Source organism: Ambystoma mexicanum, chromosome 7p (genome assembly GCF_040938575.1).
Source record: "Ambystoma mexicanum isolate Mex_15411 chromosome 7p, UKY_AmexF1_1, whole genome shotgun sequence".
NCBI classification, from domain to species: domain Eukaryota; kingdom Metazoa; phylum Chordata; class Amphibia; order Caudata; family Ambystomatidae; genus Ambystoma; species Ambystoma mexicanum.
Genome location: NC_090939.1, coordinates 222,631,594 through 222,650,844, shown reverse-complemented (window position 1 = coordinate 222,650,844; position 19,251 = coordinate 222,631,594). Strand labels below are relative to the sequence as shown.

At 44.3% G+C, this 19,251-nt stretch overlaps 1 protein-coding gene across 2 annotated transcripts in view; it reads left to right on the top strand.

The window, feature by feature from the left end:
• The window catches only part of TTC3 (tetratricopeptide repeat domain 3), a 2,698,168-nt gene that overhangs the window by 234,679 nt on the left and 2,444,238 nt on the right, over nucleotides 1-19,251 (top strand). For both annotated transcript variants that reach the window (XM_069636090.1, XM_069636092.1), the window contains exon 6: nucleotides 5,986-6,036. In XM_069636090.1, the coding sequence (XP_069492191.1) occupies nucleotides 5,986-6,036 (51 nt within the window). The remainder of the gene's footprint in view (nucleotides 1-5,985; nucleotides 6,037-19,251) is intronic.

The window sequence follows — 19,251 nt, the reverse complement described above, 5'->3', positions numbered from 1 at the left end:
CTTCAGATTCCGCAGAACTCAGCAGTTCAGATGACACAAAGCCAGAGATGTGACAATATCACTTTGCCCATGAAAGCCAAAATTGACTTTAAGATGTTTGCCATAAAGTGCCCTGAGTGCGAGGGTAAAGCATCAATGTATCTGAAAAAACACCTCAGGCACAGGTCAACTCAAATTCAGAGCCAGATTGTGCCTCACCTTACCGATTCCACTAGTGCAATCCTAGCTGCACAACAATGGGTCACTTTAACAGAAGACATTCAGCAATTTCCAGATCTTCCCATCTGGAAAGAGATTAAGACGTTTCTTTTTCATATTCATTTCCCATCACAGACTTAACCGGGTCAGAAAGGGCTTGATGGCTTTGGGTCAGTAGCACTTGAAGAATACAATAAATGGCTGTCTACAAAGATGAATAATCTCAAAATGGAAACGTGCCCTAAGAAACTATACGGTTTACACTGAAAGGCATGCTTTTCACATTTGGTTTGAAGTGTTAATTCAAACAAACCTTGAATGTTGAATACTTTCCACACCGAATGTTACTAAAATGATGAATTAACTATGAAACTGATAGTATCTTGTGGATAAAGGAAGGCACAGTACGAATAACAAATGTATCCTAGTGGAAGATAGTATAAGGTTCTTTCAAAGAAAGAGCCTGAATCTCTCTCCTTCTTTTAGCAGAAGTAATGGCCACCAAAATGCGGCCTCTGAAGTAAGAAGGTGCATCACACGATAGCGAAGACTCAAAGGGCTTGCGCATAATGGTTGCCAAAACTACATTAAGGTCCAACTAAGGAGTTGCCTCTCTAAATGGAAGATGGAGATGAAGAAGCCCATCAAAATGCCTTTTGACAATCACATTTTTCAGGGAGAAAATCTCCCCTCTAGAATTTATAGCAGCAGTGATGGCAGAAAGGTAATGCTTAAAGAACTGAACCGTAATGCCTGTGTCTGCCTGGGAAGGCACAAAAGACAAGGCGTTGTCAATGAACCTTTAAGCTTTGTGTCCTGACATAGAATCCCAGTGTCAACCTGAGCCACTTACTCCTAATATCGTTTGTGTGTGGAATCATTCCTTGCTGTGCAAATAACACATTCTTTCCGTTTGGAGACTCGAGCATTGTTGTAAACTTGTTCCTCATGAACCAGATCCTCAGGTCCAGCAATGGAAACTGATTAAGTAGTGCTCCTCCCTGCTAGACTAGGTTTTGAGTCCTTGGGAGGAGCTGAAGAAGGGTTGGGAAACAGCTCTGCCAGGTCGAGTAAGGTACCACCAAAATCAGGCTGCAATTGTGGGCCTCCATGAAGGTGTGCTGAGTCAGGCAAATTAGAGTAAAGGGAGGAAACTAGACCTGCTGACCAGTCCAGGCTGAATGCGTCTCCCAGGAAGTGGAGACCTCCACACTGGACGAGAGGCATATTCCTGACCCATACGGTTGGTCTCTATTGCAAACAAATACACCATTGGGGATCCCCATTTCTGAAGGAACGTAATGATGGCTGACTTGTTAAACTTCCTCTTGTTTTTGGCATGGAAGAGCCTTTTCAGGGAGTCTGCTTTCATGTTCCTTTTTCCGTGCAGATGAGATGCAGCCGGATGAATGCGGTTCAGATGGCGCCGCTCCCAAAACACGCTGGCTAGAATGCCTAAGGAGAGGGGGTAGGGGGAGGAGATGTGTTCCTACCTGCTTGTTAAAATAGAAGTTGGCAGTGATTTTGTCCATGAGCACCTGAACTACCTACCCCTGGATAAGATGGAGGAATGACTTCAGGCTCAGAAAAATGTTTTCAGCTCCAAAACGTTTATGTGGAGAAGCCTTTCCTTGGCTCTGAACAAGCCATTAGTTTGGTAAACTAGAATGACCTCCCCTGGAGAGGGAAGGAGAGGGTGGGACAGGAGCCGCCATGAAAAGATTCTCTGCCAGAGCCCACCACTTAAGGGAACTATGGCTTTCCTTCGTGGCAGACGTTTTCATGGACTGTTAGTTCACCAACTAGTCCCAGTTTGAAAGCAAGTGTAACTGTAATGGTCTTATTTTGAGCCTGGCCAACGGCACAAAGCCATCTAACCCAAAAGCTTCTGGAACCGTAAGGTGAATGTCCTCAATTTTCTGTTGCAGTGCTACAATCCTGTCTGGAGAGGAGAAGGACAGATGACCCCAGATCATGGAGGGTGTTGCACAAGAATGAGAGGCTGGTTAAATTCTCCTCCCAACCTGATTGGCTAATCGTCTAGATGAGGGTAAATGTGAATCTCCTGGTGCTGAAGATGAGCAACCACAGCACCTTCATGAACAACCTGGGAGCTGTATTCAGGTTGAATGGAAGGCACATGTAGTCATGGTGATTGCTATCCAGAGTGAACTTGGGGTACCAATGGTGCAATGCCTTGATCTGGATGTTGAAATGTATGTCTTGAAGATCCACAGTTGTTAGCCAATCTCCCCTGGTCCCACCCCACCCCCTACCTCGAGGGCCTCAAATCTTAACCAGAGTTGCCATGTTAAACTTCTCAAAAGGAAGTAACTCGTGCACCTAGAGGTCTTGAATTGGTCGTAGTCTGTCCATTGTCTTCAACACAGTGAAGTATCAATATATGATATATTTTATTTGTATCGTGCTCGTACACAAGAGTTTCAGAGTAGAAGCACAGACCATTTTTGTTTTCTGAAGCAATTTCTGTTGCGCTCAGGTGGAGAACATTTTGAATCTTCTGCGTGAGCAGCGCAGAAACGCTCTGAAACTTTGGCGGTGAAGCTGGGAGCAAAGGTAGAATATTTAAGGCCAGACCTTTATTTGATGCTAGAGAGACCCCTTTGCTCTAAGCCTTCCTCCCATTCATGGTGCCTGGATATAAATAAAAGAACATGCACCCCCTATTCAGAGTTTTTTTTTAAACTTTATTTTTGCATTTTAGTGAAACATGTATACAAACAAGCCCAAACAGTGGGCTGCAAACATGCCGCCGTTGCCCCCCCACCGACTCCCCCACCCACCTACGGTCCCAATACGCAGCGAGCTTCTATTGCTTTTGGTTTACTCAGGTGTAGTTTGCGGGCCTGATCAGGTGGCTCAGTTGGCATGGTGCTGGAGAGGAGGTGAGATGTACGGCCCCAAATATCCGGAGGTCTTGCATGGAGGGGGGGTAGTGTCTTTATGAATTCCGTTTGTTTCTTGGCAATAGAGAATGTCTCTCCTCCAGTTCGCTAGTGTGGGGGGTGCACCGCGTCCCTACGCCATGGCCACTCTTCTTTGTGCCAGTACCAATAGCATGCTTGCCAGTTTTCTAACGTGTGAGGATAGGGGTCTCGTTAGCCCTAGGAGTGCCACTAGTGGGGAGTGCTCCACCCTCTCGCCGATTATTGCTTCAGTTTCATCGAGCACATCTGACCAGAATTTGGTCACTGTTGGGCAGCTCCATGCCAGGTGCAAAAAGTCAGCATCAGGAGTCCCACATCTGTCGCAAGATGCGTTCGACTCAGGGTGATGTCTGTTTCTCTTTTTGGGGGTATAATAAGTTTGGAGCAAAAAGTTGAAGTGGATTTGTTTGAAGCAGGAGTTAATTGCCTTTTTTTGGGTCTGTTGTAAGATATAGTCCCAGTCTTCATCTAGGATGGGTGTTTGTAGCGTGGTTTCCTATCTTGCTTTCGTTTTGGGGTTCGATGGTAGTGTCCATGAGCAGGGCTTTGTAGATAGATGAGACCAATTTGCCCTCCCCTTGTGCCTGAATTACTCTGTGCAGCAGCTGCCAAGTGGGTGGTTGTTGTGGGAACGATGGAATGAGGGCCTGAAGAGTGTACCAAACTCTGAAGTACATAAAAATATCAAGGGAGGAGGTGCTTCCTTTCTCCTTCGCTTGCTGTGGTGTTATGAAGGTGTCTTGTATGAAAAGGTCACCTAGTGTATTTATTTTGCACTTGTCTGCCCAGTTCAGAAACACTTTCCCAGCGGTGAGTGGGACCCCGGGGATGAATTTAACGTGTAGTGGAGGAGAGTATCTGAACCGTATCTTGTACTTTTGGGCCATTTTCCGCCATGTTGTGTAAGTAGATTGCACTATGTTCAGTGTCGTGTGTGGCATAGCCTGTTTGCTGATCACGGCCCTCAGCAGGTTGGGTGAGGCTAGTGCCCGTTCGACCTGTACGTGTGGTCTTACGAACTGGGGCTTATACCAGTGACTGAGGAACTGGGCTTGTGCTGCCCAGTAGTACCGTTCTAAATCGGGTAGAGCTAGGCCTCCCTTAGTGACAGGGAGTACGAGGGACGTGTATGCCACCCTCCTTGCGGGTTTACCTGACCAAATGAGGTCTAGAACCAGACTTCTCAGATTACCCAGGAAGCGCTGAGTCAACAGGATGGGGATGTTGGAAAATAGACACAGGAGTTTGGGGAGAATTACCATTTTTACCAGTGAGGCTCTTCCCAGAGGGTGAGTGGTAGTGGTAGAGTTTCCCCCCTATTCAGAGTTAAGCAGATTTTGGGTCAGAGTCATTGTTGGTTAAAAAAAAAAAAGAATACTGGTTTAGAGGGTTGGCCACAGGGAAGTGCTTACAGCAGGGGTTTCAACCTGCGGCTCTCCAGATGTTTTGTACTACATCTCCTGTGATCCCTCACTATTGTCTGTGCTGGCTAAGGCTGATGGGAGTTATAGACCAAAACATCTGGAGAGCCATAGGTTGCAGACTACTGGCTTACAGCATCCTAGTACGGCTTGAACCTGGGTATCAACAGCATGTGCGGAGAAGGAGGCAATGTTATAAAAAAAGACTATCCAATTGAATCCAAACCTAGGTCCCTTAGGGAGGGGTGACAACAAAAAAGTGAAAATAAACGCCCCAAAAAAGGAGGCATGCTTTTCCCAGGTCCAACCGATTGGGTGGAAAAACAGGAACTGGAAAGTGTCCGTTGGTGACAAGCGAGGTGGGCAGGGCCGGTCATGTGGAGGGATGTTCCAAGCCCCATTTGAAAAGTCTGAAGTGACTGCATCCTCTTTTGGAGAAGCTTTTTACCAGCTAGCTTGCAGTGCAAGCGTGCAGGCTATCCCCAAACAGTTGGGAAGAAGGGAGTGCCGGGTGCTGGAGTAACTGCTGCTGCCTTTTTAAGTGTTTTCTGTGACCCCTAAGACTTTTCACTCACATGTCCAGGCTGGGGAAAGCAGAGAATGGACTTCATTCAGACAGAATAATCCAATTCAATTGTTATGCACGTTTTATAGGTTAAAACTCATGGTGAAGCCTCACTCTTTCTAAATAGCTGGGGTGAAGACATATCCACAATTCACTGCTTTTGTGTTTGGATTTCTGCTCTAAAGCTCTGAATGTGCTTGGCCATGTGGTGTGAGCAGGCTTAATGTGCAGTGCAGAGAAATCTTTTCATTCTGTGCCTCTCTTCTGAATGGTGGGAATATGACCTGCACAAAGCAGCGCCTTTAATGTAATTTTTATGTTTGCAATCGAAAGCGGAGAAACTAACGTTTTAGATATCCTCTGTTAGTGTGTTATATCAAAGTTCCCAATCACCAGCTCTGTAACCAAGCATGGTCAACATTTTGAAGAATCGGCCCAACCACTGGTATGTGGCAGCTCATTCTGATAGCAGATGCCCAGACCATAACCACTGCACAGTTGCTCACATACAACTCTGTAGCAGCTTCTCTTCCGCTGTAGAGCCTTCAATAAAAAAATCTGAGAAATGTATATTTCAGTAGAAAATTAGGGTGTAGTCTTCAGTACAGCTATGTTTTTGGCCTTGGTTGAAGGACTTGGTTGGTTTCACAGCCAAGGACCTTTAACTTGGGCTCTTCAAAACCTATACCTTTTGAAAGCCCACATTGTCCCTGCATGTCATGGAATATGGTTACCTCTGATTTACCTTTGCAGTATGGTGCAAAGTATACCTTACTTGATCTTTATTGATTTAATACTAGTGTTTGACCTGTTTAACATCCAGCCAAAATATATTTCTGTTTTGTTTTTTCAGGGCATTCCATGTTTTATTCGTATTATATTGAGTTTTGATGCGTACAAAGAGGTAAGTACGTTTTCAAATCCTTTAAAAAAAAAAATCTTGGTTTTCTGTGTTTTATTAATCTTCATTTGAATATACACTTAATTTTATAATGTGCACGTTCATGGGAATGTTGAGAGCAATACAGTTGAGCAGTTGCATTAAAATGCAGTCTGTAATTACTTCTAACTGCCCCCTCTGGGATCTCTTTCTGTAGTGTCAGTGTTTGCAAGATAATTTCTTATAGCGAGATAAGCAGGATGAGGACCTTAACTTCCAGTTTCAACTTCCCAACTGCAAGGCCAAATATTAGAAGCTGCTGCTGTCTTATTTCACCTTGTCCCTTGTAGTTTACTGGATTATTTTATTGTCTTGACAATCTCTAAATACAAAGCTCATCAAAGCTACAAATTCCAATGTGCACCGTTCTACTTGATGGCAGATAAATCACTTTTAAGAAGCACATTATTATACTCTGGTATTGACGCTTATCACTACATCTTAAGTGCCCTTACAACATATGCATTTCTGTTTTTTCAGGGCATTCCATGATTTATTCATAGCATATTGATTTTTGATGCAGACAAAAGGCCATCAGTCATAAATGTATGGTGCATACTAGCAGTTTGCACAGGAAGATTGTGTACAAGGCACACATGAATTCCCATCAGCTTCTTACCATTCAAACTGATCACAGTACCACGACGAAGGTTGAGGAAAAGAACACCCACTGTGTGTAGCCTCTTCCTGTAAACAATGGTTTAACGGTTCAGGCCCTCTCCCATGTCTCCTCCATGGGTGATGGAAGGATAATATAATTTACCTACACATGGGATGGGGATTGCCACTGACAAGCGGGTGTTGGAAATTACAAGAAGGGGATACTGCATCAAACTGCTGTTGAAGCCTTACAATATTCCACCCAGACACGGACTGTTACCTCTGAACATCTTCAGCTTCTTTGAGAAGAAGGCCCCTGTTTTGAACAAAAACCATCAACCATAAAAGTTATTTCCTAGTTCTAAACATACTTTACCATGAGACCAGTCTTATATCTAAGGTGGCTAGAAAACTAATTGTCAAACCTGTTTCATATAACCTCCTCGCAGGAAGTACTTGCACTGTTAAAATACAGGGACTGCATCACACTAGACATCCAAGATGCATACTTTCCTATTTCCATATTTGAAGAACATTGCCATTATCTCTTTTATAAAGTGGACACATGACTTTGTTTAATATCCTTCCGTTTTCACAAAGTTACTAGCAGTAGTAGTTGCACAAGGGAATACACGTTGATCGCTACCAATTGGCTCATAACTGGGGTAGAATGTCTCCCATTGTTATGTAAACATCTAAGAATTCAGATTTTCCATACCAACGTTCTAGAAAGTCATAATTCTATTAAAGACCAACGTATTATGCTTTACTCTTTAATTTATCACTCAAGCAGCAAAGCACAAAAGTTTCATTCAAATTGAAAAACATCATAGAACTTCTATTTTCACACAAAGACGGTCTCTTTGTTAATGAAACTTGACATGTACCTCGCGTGACTGTGCCCACCAATGGGGGCCTGTTTCACGACATAAACCCTGCTGATCCTTCCATACCTTCCTCTTTCTGACGCTGCTCTGGCAGAACTCTTGTAGTAACTGAAAGGCCAGCGTGACTCAACCGGAACGATTGACTGTTAATGCCCAGCATGGCACGATCCTAGCCTCTAGTCTAAGCCTTTGTCCGACTCGCGTTCGGGTCCTCAGGAGCCTGCCGGCTTAACATCTGCACCTGAAGAAAATATATATAGACAGACACCGGGAAGGCAATCACATACTTAGTCACTTTATCACCCCATTAGCCAGCGTTGTTGTCTGCGCTCCCATGATGACATATGGCTTGACTTGACTCACGCCTGCCCACTTTAGTCGCTTAGCGATGGTATAATACTTTGCCTCTGTGTCTTAAATAGAATTATGACTTTCTACAGCGTTTGTATTGAAAATCTGAAATTCTATTTCAAGGCCCGGAGGCTCGTATTATCCTTGTTTAAGGCTTACTTGCCACCAACGTGGATACCTGATCAACTGGTTTGAAATAAAAGGTCTTGAAAGTCAATTAATTTGACCAATACGCGGCTCTCATGATATCTTGGAGCCATGCCCCGCAAGCAAAATCTTTTGAAGCCTTGGCGCCACGTGCTGAATGTGCTCCAAAACATTCCACATCTATGCAAGCTTGGAGCATGAGCCCCTTGACCCAGCGGGCCAGGGACTCAACCAACACTGCTTATAACAGTTGCTGGAGCATGATAAATACTCTGCTCTACCCCGCTGGCCTAAGGGGTGCAGTCCTTGCCTCTTATTCCTTAAGGCTCCTGACCTGGCACAGCTCAGGTTCATTCCAGAAACGAGGGAAAGAATGTCGAGCTAATAGCTGTCTTTGTCCTTCTCACGTTAAAGGTCACTCCTTCTGGCGAAAAGGACTTGCTATCCATCTCAAGTGCTCCCAGAACAGTGGATAGAGTGGGCTGCTACCCTTTTGGAACACACCGGGTGCCCCTGTTAGTGTGGCATGTGTCCACTCAATCACGTTTCCCCCTGTTTTCTCCACCCGATGGCACCTCATTAAAATTGCACTGTTGATGAGTAATATGCTTGATGAGCAGATGAGTCTTTTCACTGCTGGCCATCCTTGGAGAAATTGTACTCTCCATCTTTTGTGTGATTATTCCCCCCACCCCATTTAGCGCGACAGTCTGAGGTATCTGAGGGAAGGTGGTCATCCGGCTGGTAGTGACTAAGAGTTGAGGTTACAGGCGGTCACACTAGGGTTCTATGTACATTCATCACCTGGGTATTTTTTTGAGGCTCTTTTTGCTGAAGACATCTTTTTTATTTTGGGTGGTCCCCCCAATCTCTCCCTCCCCTATTTATTCCCTATAGACCACCATCCTACCCCTTATATACCCCCCACATATGTTTCAATATTCTTTTTCAGAAAAACATTTTCAGCAAAAAGTGGCGCAAAAAATAATGACGATGAATGAACGTCCTACCCACAGTAGTGGCCTTGGTTGTGTCACTTCAAATATCATTGGAACTGCATGTGGTAATATGAAAATCGAGTACAGTAATAGTCAGGCGCATGCTGTAGTGGGACCCCGGGGGATAATTGGTTAATGGTTTGCTTGGCTATGTCATCAGCAGCTGCCCAATAGGCCGGGCTACACACAGAATCCGTGCCTTTGTTGGGCGTAGGATGTTGTCGGCTTTGATGTCAGCCTTAGTAACTGGTACAGTGTTTTTGCCATCCACCCTCAGAGAGGCTCTAGCTTCCCATCCTGTGCTTGCCACTAAACTTTGGAACTCACTACGACTCGATCTTGGATCTGAACCGTCCTTTCACCGATTCATACACAATGAAAAAACCTGGTTACTGACCAAAGAAGCCTAGAACGCCCAACACTTCCCTGTTATCGCACCTACTACTGCCTGCAACCCGTGTAAATTATGCATTGTTTGCCTTACCTTGTACATTACCTGTAACTGCTTTATAATGTTATTGTCCACCTATGGACCACGTTGTATTATATTGTTATGTTGTACCAATTCAAGCGACTGGATGCCCCAGGGCTAGGCGACGCCATACAAATAATAAACTAAACTAAACTATCCAGGCTTCTGGGGGCATTGAATGAGCCATGAAACTGATGGATTTTGCTAATCGTGGTATAGGCCTCCCCCAAAGGTCTCACAGGGCTGCTTGGTTTGTTTTTGACAGCACTCGGTAGAACTGGTAGAAGGGGTGTTGGTGGAATTTTCCTTTTTACGGTGAGTAGTTTCTGCTTGTATGCAGGTATTGCAGGTATTACAGGTGTCACGGGTGATGACATGGCGAATAGGCTGGTGAAGGCACAACCCTAAATGCTCACACCAGAGGAAAATCCATCCCGCCGTTGGGGTGAGGGTGGGGTACAAGTCGATCTTGTAAGGATAACAATTTTTAATCTCACCCAAAATGAGAGCAGCGGCAAAGAACTCTACTGCCAAGAACGTTCTGCCAAATATGGGTACAAGCAGAGTCTTAAGACGAGACATGTCGTCATGATGCAATACCATACAGTAAAATCCACCGTGGCTGGCTCGTGTGCGCCTATACAGGATCTGCCTGCTGCATAAGGAATGTCTGGTCATTAGTTACAGCCATGTCGGTCCGTCTTCCATCTCATGGTTGCTGCAGAGATCTACTTCTCACCGACTAAGGTCCAAGAAATAACTACACTCCTTACACAATGCTACTTAATCATTATACTGTGCACCTGGCAGGCTTTAGGACTGGCACAAAGGAGGTTCTGGGGCACCCTGACCTCCACACACACATTTCACTCACTCCTCTTCGCGCCATCCGGCTTCAAGGTCTCCACCCTCGTTTTGAACTATAATGTATCCCTCCCAGCATCTCGCAATACAAATCATATGATTGTAGCTCAAAGACGTGCAATGTCCGTTCTCTTTGAACATTCAAGACTTGTTCATTTTATTTATTTGTTTATAACGCGCCAGAGCCCGCAGGCGTCGGGACGCACACAGACACATAGGACAACAAAAAGGAAAGAAGACAGGACAGTGGTGGAGTGTACAAGGTCACTTAGGTAAGTTTAAGATAACAAAACAGTTTTGTTGGGGTTGGTGGTCAAAGGTCACCTGGTAACACAACAAGATAATGCTGCAAAGCAAGAAACCGAGCACTCAGCACATTGTCTTGTGTGCTGTATTGGTGGAGTGCCTTTCAGTAATTGTTTTTTTTTTCTTGTATCAAATCCCACCCGTAGTTACAACCATATTCATGCATGCATGGTGAAATATATAGAAAAACAAGATGACCACATGTACCACAACATTTCCAGTGTATAATTTATACTGTTTTAATGCTGTAAAAAGTTGCAAACAAAGATTACCATATGTTGAATAACAGAATTAAAAAACAAAACAATTCTACATCAAATCGTAAACTTGTAGAGGGGAGATGAAACAATTATTTACATCATTCATCAAACATATGGTTACACATAACCAAGGTTAAAGAATGAAGGAAACGGATGCTGATAAGTGCAAGTGTGAACAAACGAAAAACCCAGTGCTCAGAATAAGGGGAAAGAGCAAGAGAGGAAAAAAAGGGAAAGAAAAGGATAAATGAAACAGTTTCATAGTGACAGTTTCATATATTCAGATTTGAGCAACAATCTAAACAAATCAAATAGAGGTTGGAAATCTCTCAAATGTCTAGTATTAGTATACAATTTATTTCAAAATGAGTCTAAAGGTTTTTTTAAAAAAAAAGTTTTCGGAGATCTTCTCATAAGACTCATATAAGGGAAACCCCCACTGGGTTTGCCAACGCATATAGGGGAAACGGAAAACACATATGGGTACACCAGATTCGGACAGAAACAGTTTTCAATATGTCGTGTCTGCTGCCAAGTTATTTAATACGTTCCAAGAAAGGGAACACATGTCCAAATGTTCAAAGGCCGAGAATCTGGAAGCCAATCCCCCTTATCTTTTTTTAGCGTTTCGGTGGTTGTGTGTTACCACCTTCTTCGGGGCAAATTCATGATACCCTATAGGGAAAAAGAGAGATAACACAAAAAGGAAAAACTAAGTTTCCAACTGAAAATAATGGGGTATAGTGGTCAAAATGCATGCTAGAGTGTACATCTGCCATTCCACCCCAAGCTTGCTTTAAAATTTAGAAAAGCCATGAAAGGTTCTGCCTAGAACACGTATGTGTGACCAAACAAACGAAGGAGAACCCCTAGGGAGGAAGAAATTAGGATTTAACCATTCCTCACCTAGAGGGGTTCAATTTGTCCAGTCCCCATGGATGTTGGACTGGAAAAAAGAAACTGGCGTGCTGTTCAGAGCCGACTCGATAAACCCACACCGGGACTGCCGAGAGACGCACGGTAAGCCTGAGCCCAATCAGGCATAGATGCGCGGATGCTGCGGTGCGACGTGCATGCTCACAAACTATAGGGAAATGAGTAGCAGAAAACCTATTTTTAAAATTATAATAATGAATAATAAAAAATAAATGAGTAAATCTACACGCTCGATAGAGCAACCATTATTGCATATTCGGACTGTGCTGTTTCCACTGGGGAAAGGATACATAGTATAGAAAAAGCGGTGATCAGCCTACCAATACAACTCCTCCACAAATGAAGAAAAGATGACTGCTGTACGAGGAGCGGCGAGTGCAAACCCTCAGTCAAGTGGACACAGTAATGAATACTGAGAAACAAAATGTAGTAGAGCAAGAGTGCACATTAGTCTCAGTGCATATCAACCTGCAGATAAGTAGTGGCTACCTCTAAGGGCAGCATGGTGTGCGGTAAAGGCTACAGCCGTAGAAGGGAGCAATGTGCAGGTTACCTTTTTAATTAGTAGTCAGCCAAAATATGGCTCGCTCGGGGCTGCACAGGACGCTGAGTCATCCACACGAAGCTGTCGGGAGCGGCCTGTGGCTGCAAGCTTGACTTGGCTTGGCCGAGGCTGGTTACTAAGTGCAACAGGGAAACTGACTTGTCACGGGTCATGTGACCCGGGAGTGTCGGCAGCGTGACACGGGAAAATGAACCAATCACAATAGTAGGTGGAACCCTGATAGCAGTGGATAGTGCATCTCCAACTGCGCCTGATTGGTCCACCATACAGGGGTGTGTATTAGTACATCCCTCCAAATCAGAAGTAGCTCCGGAGAAAGAGAAAGTGTTGGAAAATTGTTGGAAAATGAAAGCATTAGTCACGCTCTTTGTGTGTGCAAGCGTGTTTGATCCTTTGTAGGGAGTGCAGCCACTGGTCCGCGTCTAGCGGGAATAGTGTGGAACACGAGGGCGAGTGTGTGATAGCACTGGGGTCAGACAGCAAAGTGCTCCCCATGCTGGCACTAGGGAACAACAACAAAGTGGCCCCCATCCCTGCACAGCGGTGGCTGTGACAAATCGTGTCACCCATGAAAGCGAGTGCAAGATTGCACATAAATAAAAGACCCGAAGATGCATGAGTTATATAGTTGAAGAAGAACTGCTGAGGCTGACACAGAGCCCCTGGTTCCAAATGGGTACGGGCCATATGTGTTCAAAAATTGAAAATGCGAACAAGCTGTAAATTTGGCACCCGCTTGTAGGGCAACGTGCCATATGGTTTGGTGGCTAAGGATCATACTGTAACCCCTTTGTTGAGTCAAAGACCTCTGAGGGTGTGCACCCCAATGGCAATGTCTGAGGTAGAAATACCAACAGGAAGAAAGAAGTGAGAACTGGTAGTTACAAAAAAGGGATCAATAGTATCGTAACTAGAGTGGTGAAAATTGTTCGTTTAGGCCATTATCACAACTATCCAGCCTGTGAATCCATCTGTTTTCAAGATTCAAAAGGCGTTGTTGTGTAGCAGAGCCCATCGGTAGTTTCTCGAGGACCCACCATAATAGGTCCTCTGGTGTATGTTTAAAGTTCAGATAGTGCTGGACCCGGGGTGAGGTTACCTTCCTGCACCGTATCCTGGATCTGTGCTCGGAAATCCGAGTGTTGACACTCCGCATGCTCATTTTTTGGATGTAGTTATTAATTTCTTTGGGTAGCCCCTGAACCTTAGGCGTTCACGGAGATCAGCCGCATTTTTGTAGAAATCCTCCAGTTGTGTACACTTTCTGCGCAGATGCAGAAACTGGCCATACGGCACATTTTCTTTCAGATGTTGGGGATGGTTGCTAGAGAAATGTAGCAGTGTGTTGCGATCTGTTGTTTTTCTGTACAAATTACAGCTTAGTTTCCCACCCTGATTACTGATTCTCAAATCAAGGAAGTGGATGGCTTGCCTATCCCATTCCATGGTGAATTGTATATCTGAATCACGCATGTTCAACCATGCGAAGAAAAGTCCAAGTTGTTCCTGGTCGCCATCCCAAATAAATATAATGTCAATAAATCGACGCCACCTGATATTATGTTGCCAGGGATTGGTATTGTTGGAAATATGTTTTTTCTCGTAGGCTGCCATGTATAGAATAGCCAAGCTGGGTGCAAAAGTCGCACCCATAGCAGTGCCTTTTGTTTGTAAGTAAAATTGATCACTGAAGATGAAAAAGTTTTTGCATAGGGCTACCGTCAGAAGTTCAATAATGAAAGCTGGAGGGACTCGTGACTGTAGATTGGTTGCCGTTAGAAAATCATAAATGTACTCAATAGCGGCATTCTGAGGAATACAAGTATAGAGCGCTTTAATGTCTATTGTTACTAAAATTTGAGTGTCTGAATTGAATTCCAAATTTTCAAGTCTGTATAGTATGGGTCGTGTCTCTCAGATACGAGTCTGTTTCCAATCATAGGTTTTAGAAATTTGTCACCTGGTGCCATGGAATTCATGGATCTTGGGGCTTAGTTACATGGGCTATAACTCGTGGTCGCCTGGGGGTGGGCCGGTGTCCGGCTTTGGCCAGTGTGAGATAACATACACACCAGGCACCGGTCTATGATCGCAGACTTGTAGGGCACATTCCTTTCGGGTAGAAAAACATATTTGCAACACTGTTAGAACAATGAATGAGCTTTATGGCAGTTGGGGGTGGAGGGGGGTGGGTTGTCCTCGTCTCGCAATTGGGGCCTAGTGCATGAAATGCTGCATTTGCCGCACAGGTCTCGTCTCCCAACTATGGTTACTAACATCTACGCAAAATGTCAGTCTTTGCTCGCGCTCTGCATTACACTATGTGGGTTGGTTATATTGGGGTGGGGTCCTGAAACCACCAGCCCCCTTCCCCCCCCCGGCCCTTCATAGTTCTTCGAATGCCGCTCGCCGTACTAAAGCGCTTTGGGGTGTGGGACTGGGTCGCCCCCTTCCCAACACTGGCAAGGGGCTAAATGGGTTCTTTTTAGAAATGTTTGTAACTGCTGTGCAAGTTCATTTTCAGGTTGGAGTCAAAGATATGCAATATTTTATAAACTGGGATGTGCTGGCTCCCCGCTGACCCCCCAACCCCATTGCCTTAGTTCACACCTTCTCACCTCCACAATCGCAGTTGTCCCTTGCAACTTCCTTCAGCTATGTGACTGTGGCTCTTCAACGTCCTCTAGACAGCCACCTCTGGATGGGTGCTTGTGGGTAGCGTGCTCCTCCAGTTTTCCCTAGGTTTGTGCAGTCTCAGGTGGCTGCTTTTCACCCTGCAGCCACTGAACACCCTGTAGGAGCGGAACACCTGTGCCCATACTCCCGCGGGTTTCACCCTGGTGGGCCCGGTCCCATGCATATGTTTACAGGGTGGCTTGGCCAAATGCAGTGGCGCACCAGTCCCAGTACGGTGGGCCCCCTGGGCCAAAAAGCAAAGCGGGACACCCGCACCCTTTCTCCCACGGGAGTGAGAACTCGAGGGCCCCTGCCCCTTATAGGTTAGCCACAATAGTTCTGAAGGGTAATATTCAATTATGGACATTTATTCTGCAAGAGATCTTTGTAACTACAGCGAGAACATTTCCAGCTTCGTGGGGCTCTTCAATTATAGTGCATATATATATAAAAAAAAGTTCTACGTATCGAACAGGCTAATTATAGGCCCATATCATTGTTAGACATCCCGTCGAAGATGTTCGCGGGCCTGGTGTTGCGAGACTTTAGAAAAATAGGCTAATGAGTGTCAGAGACAGTCTTTTGTAAGGTGTCGGAATAGCTGTTCACAGGTATATCCTTGGGCAGTTCAAAAAGGAGCCTGTGGAGAGGTCTAAGCCACTATATATCGCTTTTGTCTTCGCCATAGCCTTCGATATGCTGTGGGCCAAGCTGAAATTGTGGGGCTGGCTGCCACCTTTACTGGCTATTCCTATCACCCTACACACGAATACTCGTGTCCGTGTGAGATTGGATAGGCAGGGGCGGTTGTCCGTCCCAATCAAAAGCGAGTGAGGGCTGAAACAAGGATGCCTTTTGGTACCCCTCTTGTTTAATCTCTTTATATCAGACATTGGGAAGGCTTTTGCAACTACCCGCAGTTTTCCCCCCTTAGGTTGGTAGAACTTACTACTGTATGCGGAAGATGTGCTGATGGACAATATGCCGATAGGCCTACGGCGCTAACTAGTAGAACTGGAAAACTATACAAAGGTGAAACATCTACGCATTAATGTTGCTAAAACTAAGATTTTCGCATTTCGAGTGGACCTGAAAAGAACTGAAGCACTTTTAAATGGTATTTGGATAACCATGCACTCAGAAGAGTAGATGACTTACTTGGGCTTTTATTTATTTGATTCTAAATAAAAATTCTAAATGTATGAGCGAGCTCGGTAAACACAAAAAATTGAAAATGATGCCACTGGCAGCCCAAACCACGCAAATAAACAAGAAGTATGGTTACTTTTCTTTAGTGCCAGTGATTGAATACTATTGTAAGAAAGTAGTTACAGTGCTGAAGCACTGCTATTTGAGCTTGCTGCGCTGGATAAAACTTGGGGGGGGGGGGGGGGGGGTACCAGCGCATGTAATAAGATATGAACTAGGGTACATTCACTGGCAGCAACTGTAATATGCAAACATTTAAACTTCCTGAGTAAAATCATATCTGCAGAGGAAGGTTTTATCTGGTGGCAGCTCAAACCCGTAATAAACAGGTTTTGCAAACCAAGCAATAGGTGAGTTGATAAGTGCCAAGTTTATATGATGTACTAAGACTCGAGTATGAACTTGCTTCTGTCGACCCTTGGTAAGACGAAACTAAAACTATGGGAGATGGATTGGATATATATACACTTGAGGCAGTGCGATGGTATCCTCTTTACTCAAGACCTTTGCTTGATGCAAGACCCTATGGTGTCCTGCCATATTATCTGCAAAAAATTCCCTGGACAGTATTGGTGTACACAATGTTTGCATATGGGTTTGAAGCTCTTCCCCACAAAGCACATTTTGGGAGTACGGGAGGTGATTGAACGCAGGTTGAGGACTTGTAGATACTGTCGCATAGAGGGAAATATTGAAACAATGTACCATCTGCTGCTAGAATGCCTGGTTCTGTCCCCACGTATGAACTACAATTTAATCATTTAGATGAAGATTCTAGAGCTTTATCCTCTGGCTTAATTTGGCAATAAATTTTTTACTCAGTGAATGCGTGGAGACTTGCAGCTTTACACTTTTGAAAAGTGTGATTCCCAGATGAGGCAAATATCAAGTGGGGACAGGAGGCATGGGGAGCATGAGAACTCAGATTTTTAGTGTACGTTATGATATTTATATATATTTTTATATTTACACCACCTGAAATAATCTTGATGAAATTGGACTTCAAGAAATTTGATTATTCGAGACCCTTTTAAACGTAATATTGTGAAATTGTAATAGTTGTATTTTATTATGCGGGACTTCATTGTAAATGTTGTATTGCTGTGTTATACAATTGGTTATCACAAGAGACCAAGTTAAAAGTTCCATGTGAACTAATCAATACAAAATTCAAAATAAAAATAAATGTTTAATTGGGTGATGCCGGTAAATGATGAATTAACCCATTTCAGTTAAAGAATTGCAGAATTCCCGGTTTTGTATTCTTGAAGTGCTGAGTCTGTTTTATAGGTTCCAAAATACAATACCACCCCATACTGGGGAAAGGATACAATTATGTAAAAATACTTTTAATCTCAGAATTGTAAATATTAGTAAAATCTGCATTTTAACCAAACAGAGGGCTAGATGATATTTCACCCTTCACAGGTTTTAAATAGGCACAATAAAATGCAATGCTGTCTTCCCGTTTAAATGTTACTGCCTAGAACGAGTAAGCAACATATATGTTGTGAATGACATTGCCATTGAACAACTGTTGTGAATCTCGATGCCGCGATCCACACCGAGCCATACCCAAGACTGCCTTTAAAGAAGCTACCCTCTAGAGTGGAATGGCAGCAGCAGTCATGCAGGTCATGACGTGTGGAGCAACACTCTGTACCATGCCTGTGCTGGAACACCGGGAGCCGGAGCTGCAACGTCCTCCGCTTTGAGGGATGGAAGTCGATGACGGAGGATGGCGGAGAAACACTGCAGGACCTCAGAGGAACGGCCCTAGTCTTTGCCTTCAAAAGCGCCAGGAGACGTCCTGGATGTTTTGGGCTTTTTAGCAAATTGATTGATCCACTCGGCTGGTGAAATGAGGTTGGGATTGCTTGGGAACTTTTGTGTGTTAGTAGGTTTAGTACATACACACACTAGGGGGGCAGGAAGGTGGTGGGGGGTATGCTATCTGATGAGGGGATTCTCAGTGGCATAGCTACCAGAATACTTGGGGTTCTGGTCGTAGTATTCATGTCGTTATTGAACAGCGAGAGGTGATAGCTGGCATCACCGGTGGCCATGGTAGGTTGGTGCAGAGATCTGAGCATAATAAGGAGGTATGAGGTGGTAAGAGCAAGAGCATGGTTTAGTTCAAGAGAATTGAGCTAGTGTCTTAAGTACTGAAGCCCACTTCACGTGCGAAGATTAAAAAGGCTGTCACGAGTTTGAATGAGATGGGACGACACTTCTTCTAGTGTGCATGAGGTAGGATTTGTGCATGCGTAAAGCACTGTTCACCCTTTAGAGAAAATAGGGAGGATGCAGCATGCAAGAGGTATCGGAGTGGGCAGGATGTAACATTCAAAGTTTTTCACACGATGGGCAAGATGCAGCATTCAGAGGTATCACAGAAGGACTGAATTGCAGCATTTCAGAGTTGTTATAGAATGAACAAGATGCATTCAAGGTTATCACAGAGTGGGTAATTGGCAGTATTAGGGTGTGATATGTGTGCTAAACAGTTTCAGGGAGGCTAGGGATAATGCAAGGATTTTGAACTAGGTAGTAACCGTGCGCTGAGAGTGGGTATATTAAAACTAGCTTAAATGGCCCTTGTGAGTGACATGGAGATCGGACTGTAGGCAGTAATACCAAACTAGTGTTAGAGGTGTTCACAGGTTAAAATGCTTCACTTATAGGAATAGTAGCTAGTAACAGTCATTAGCAACGGATTCGGTCTGGTGCAAGAGGTTAATTGGTACAAAATTGATAAAGTGAGGTAGAGCACATAGGTGATGTAACAATGATAAGTTTCAGCACGGTACAGTTCAAACTTATAACCTATGTTTGATCGTAGTAATAAAGACAGCTTGATCAGTTTGAGGCTTACCGCATGATGAGACCAGTATAAGACAAGTTGAGG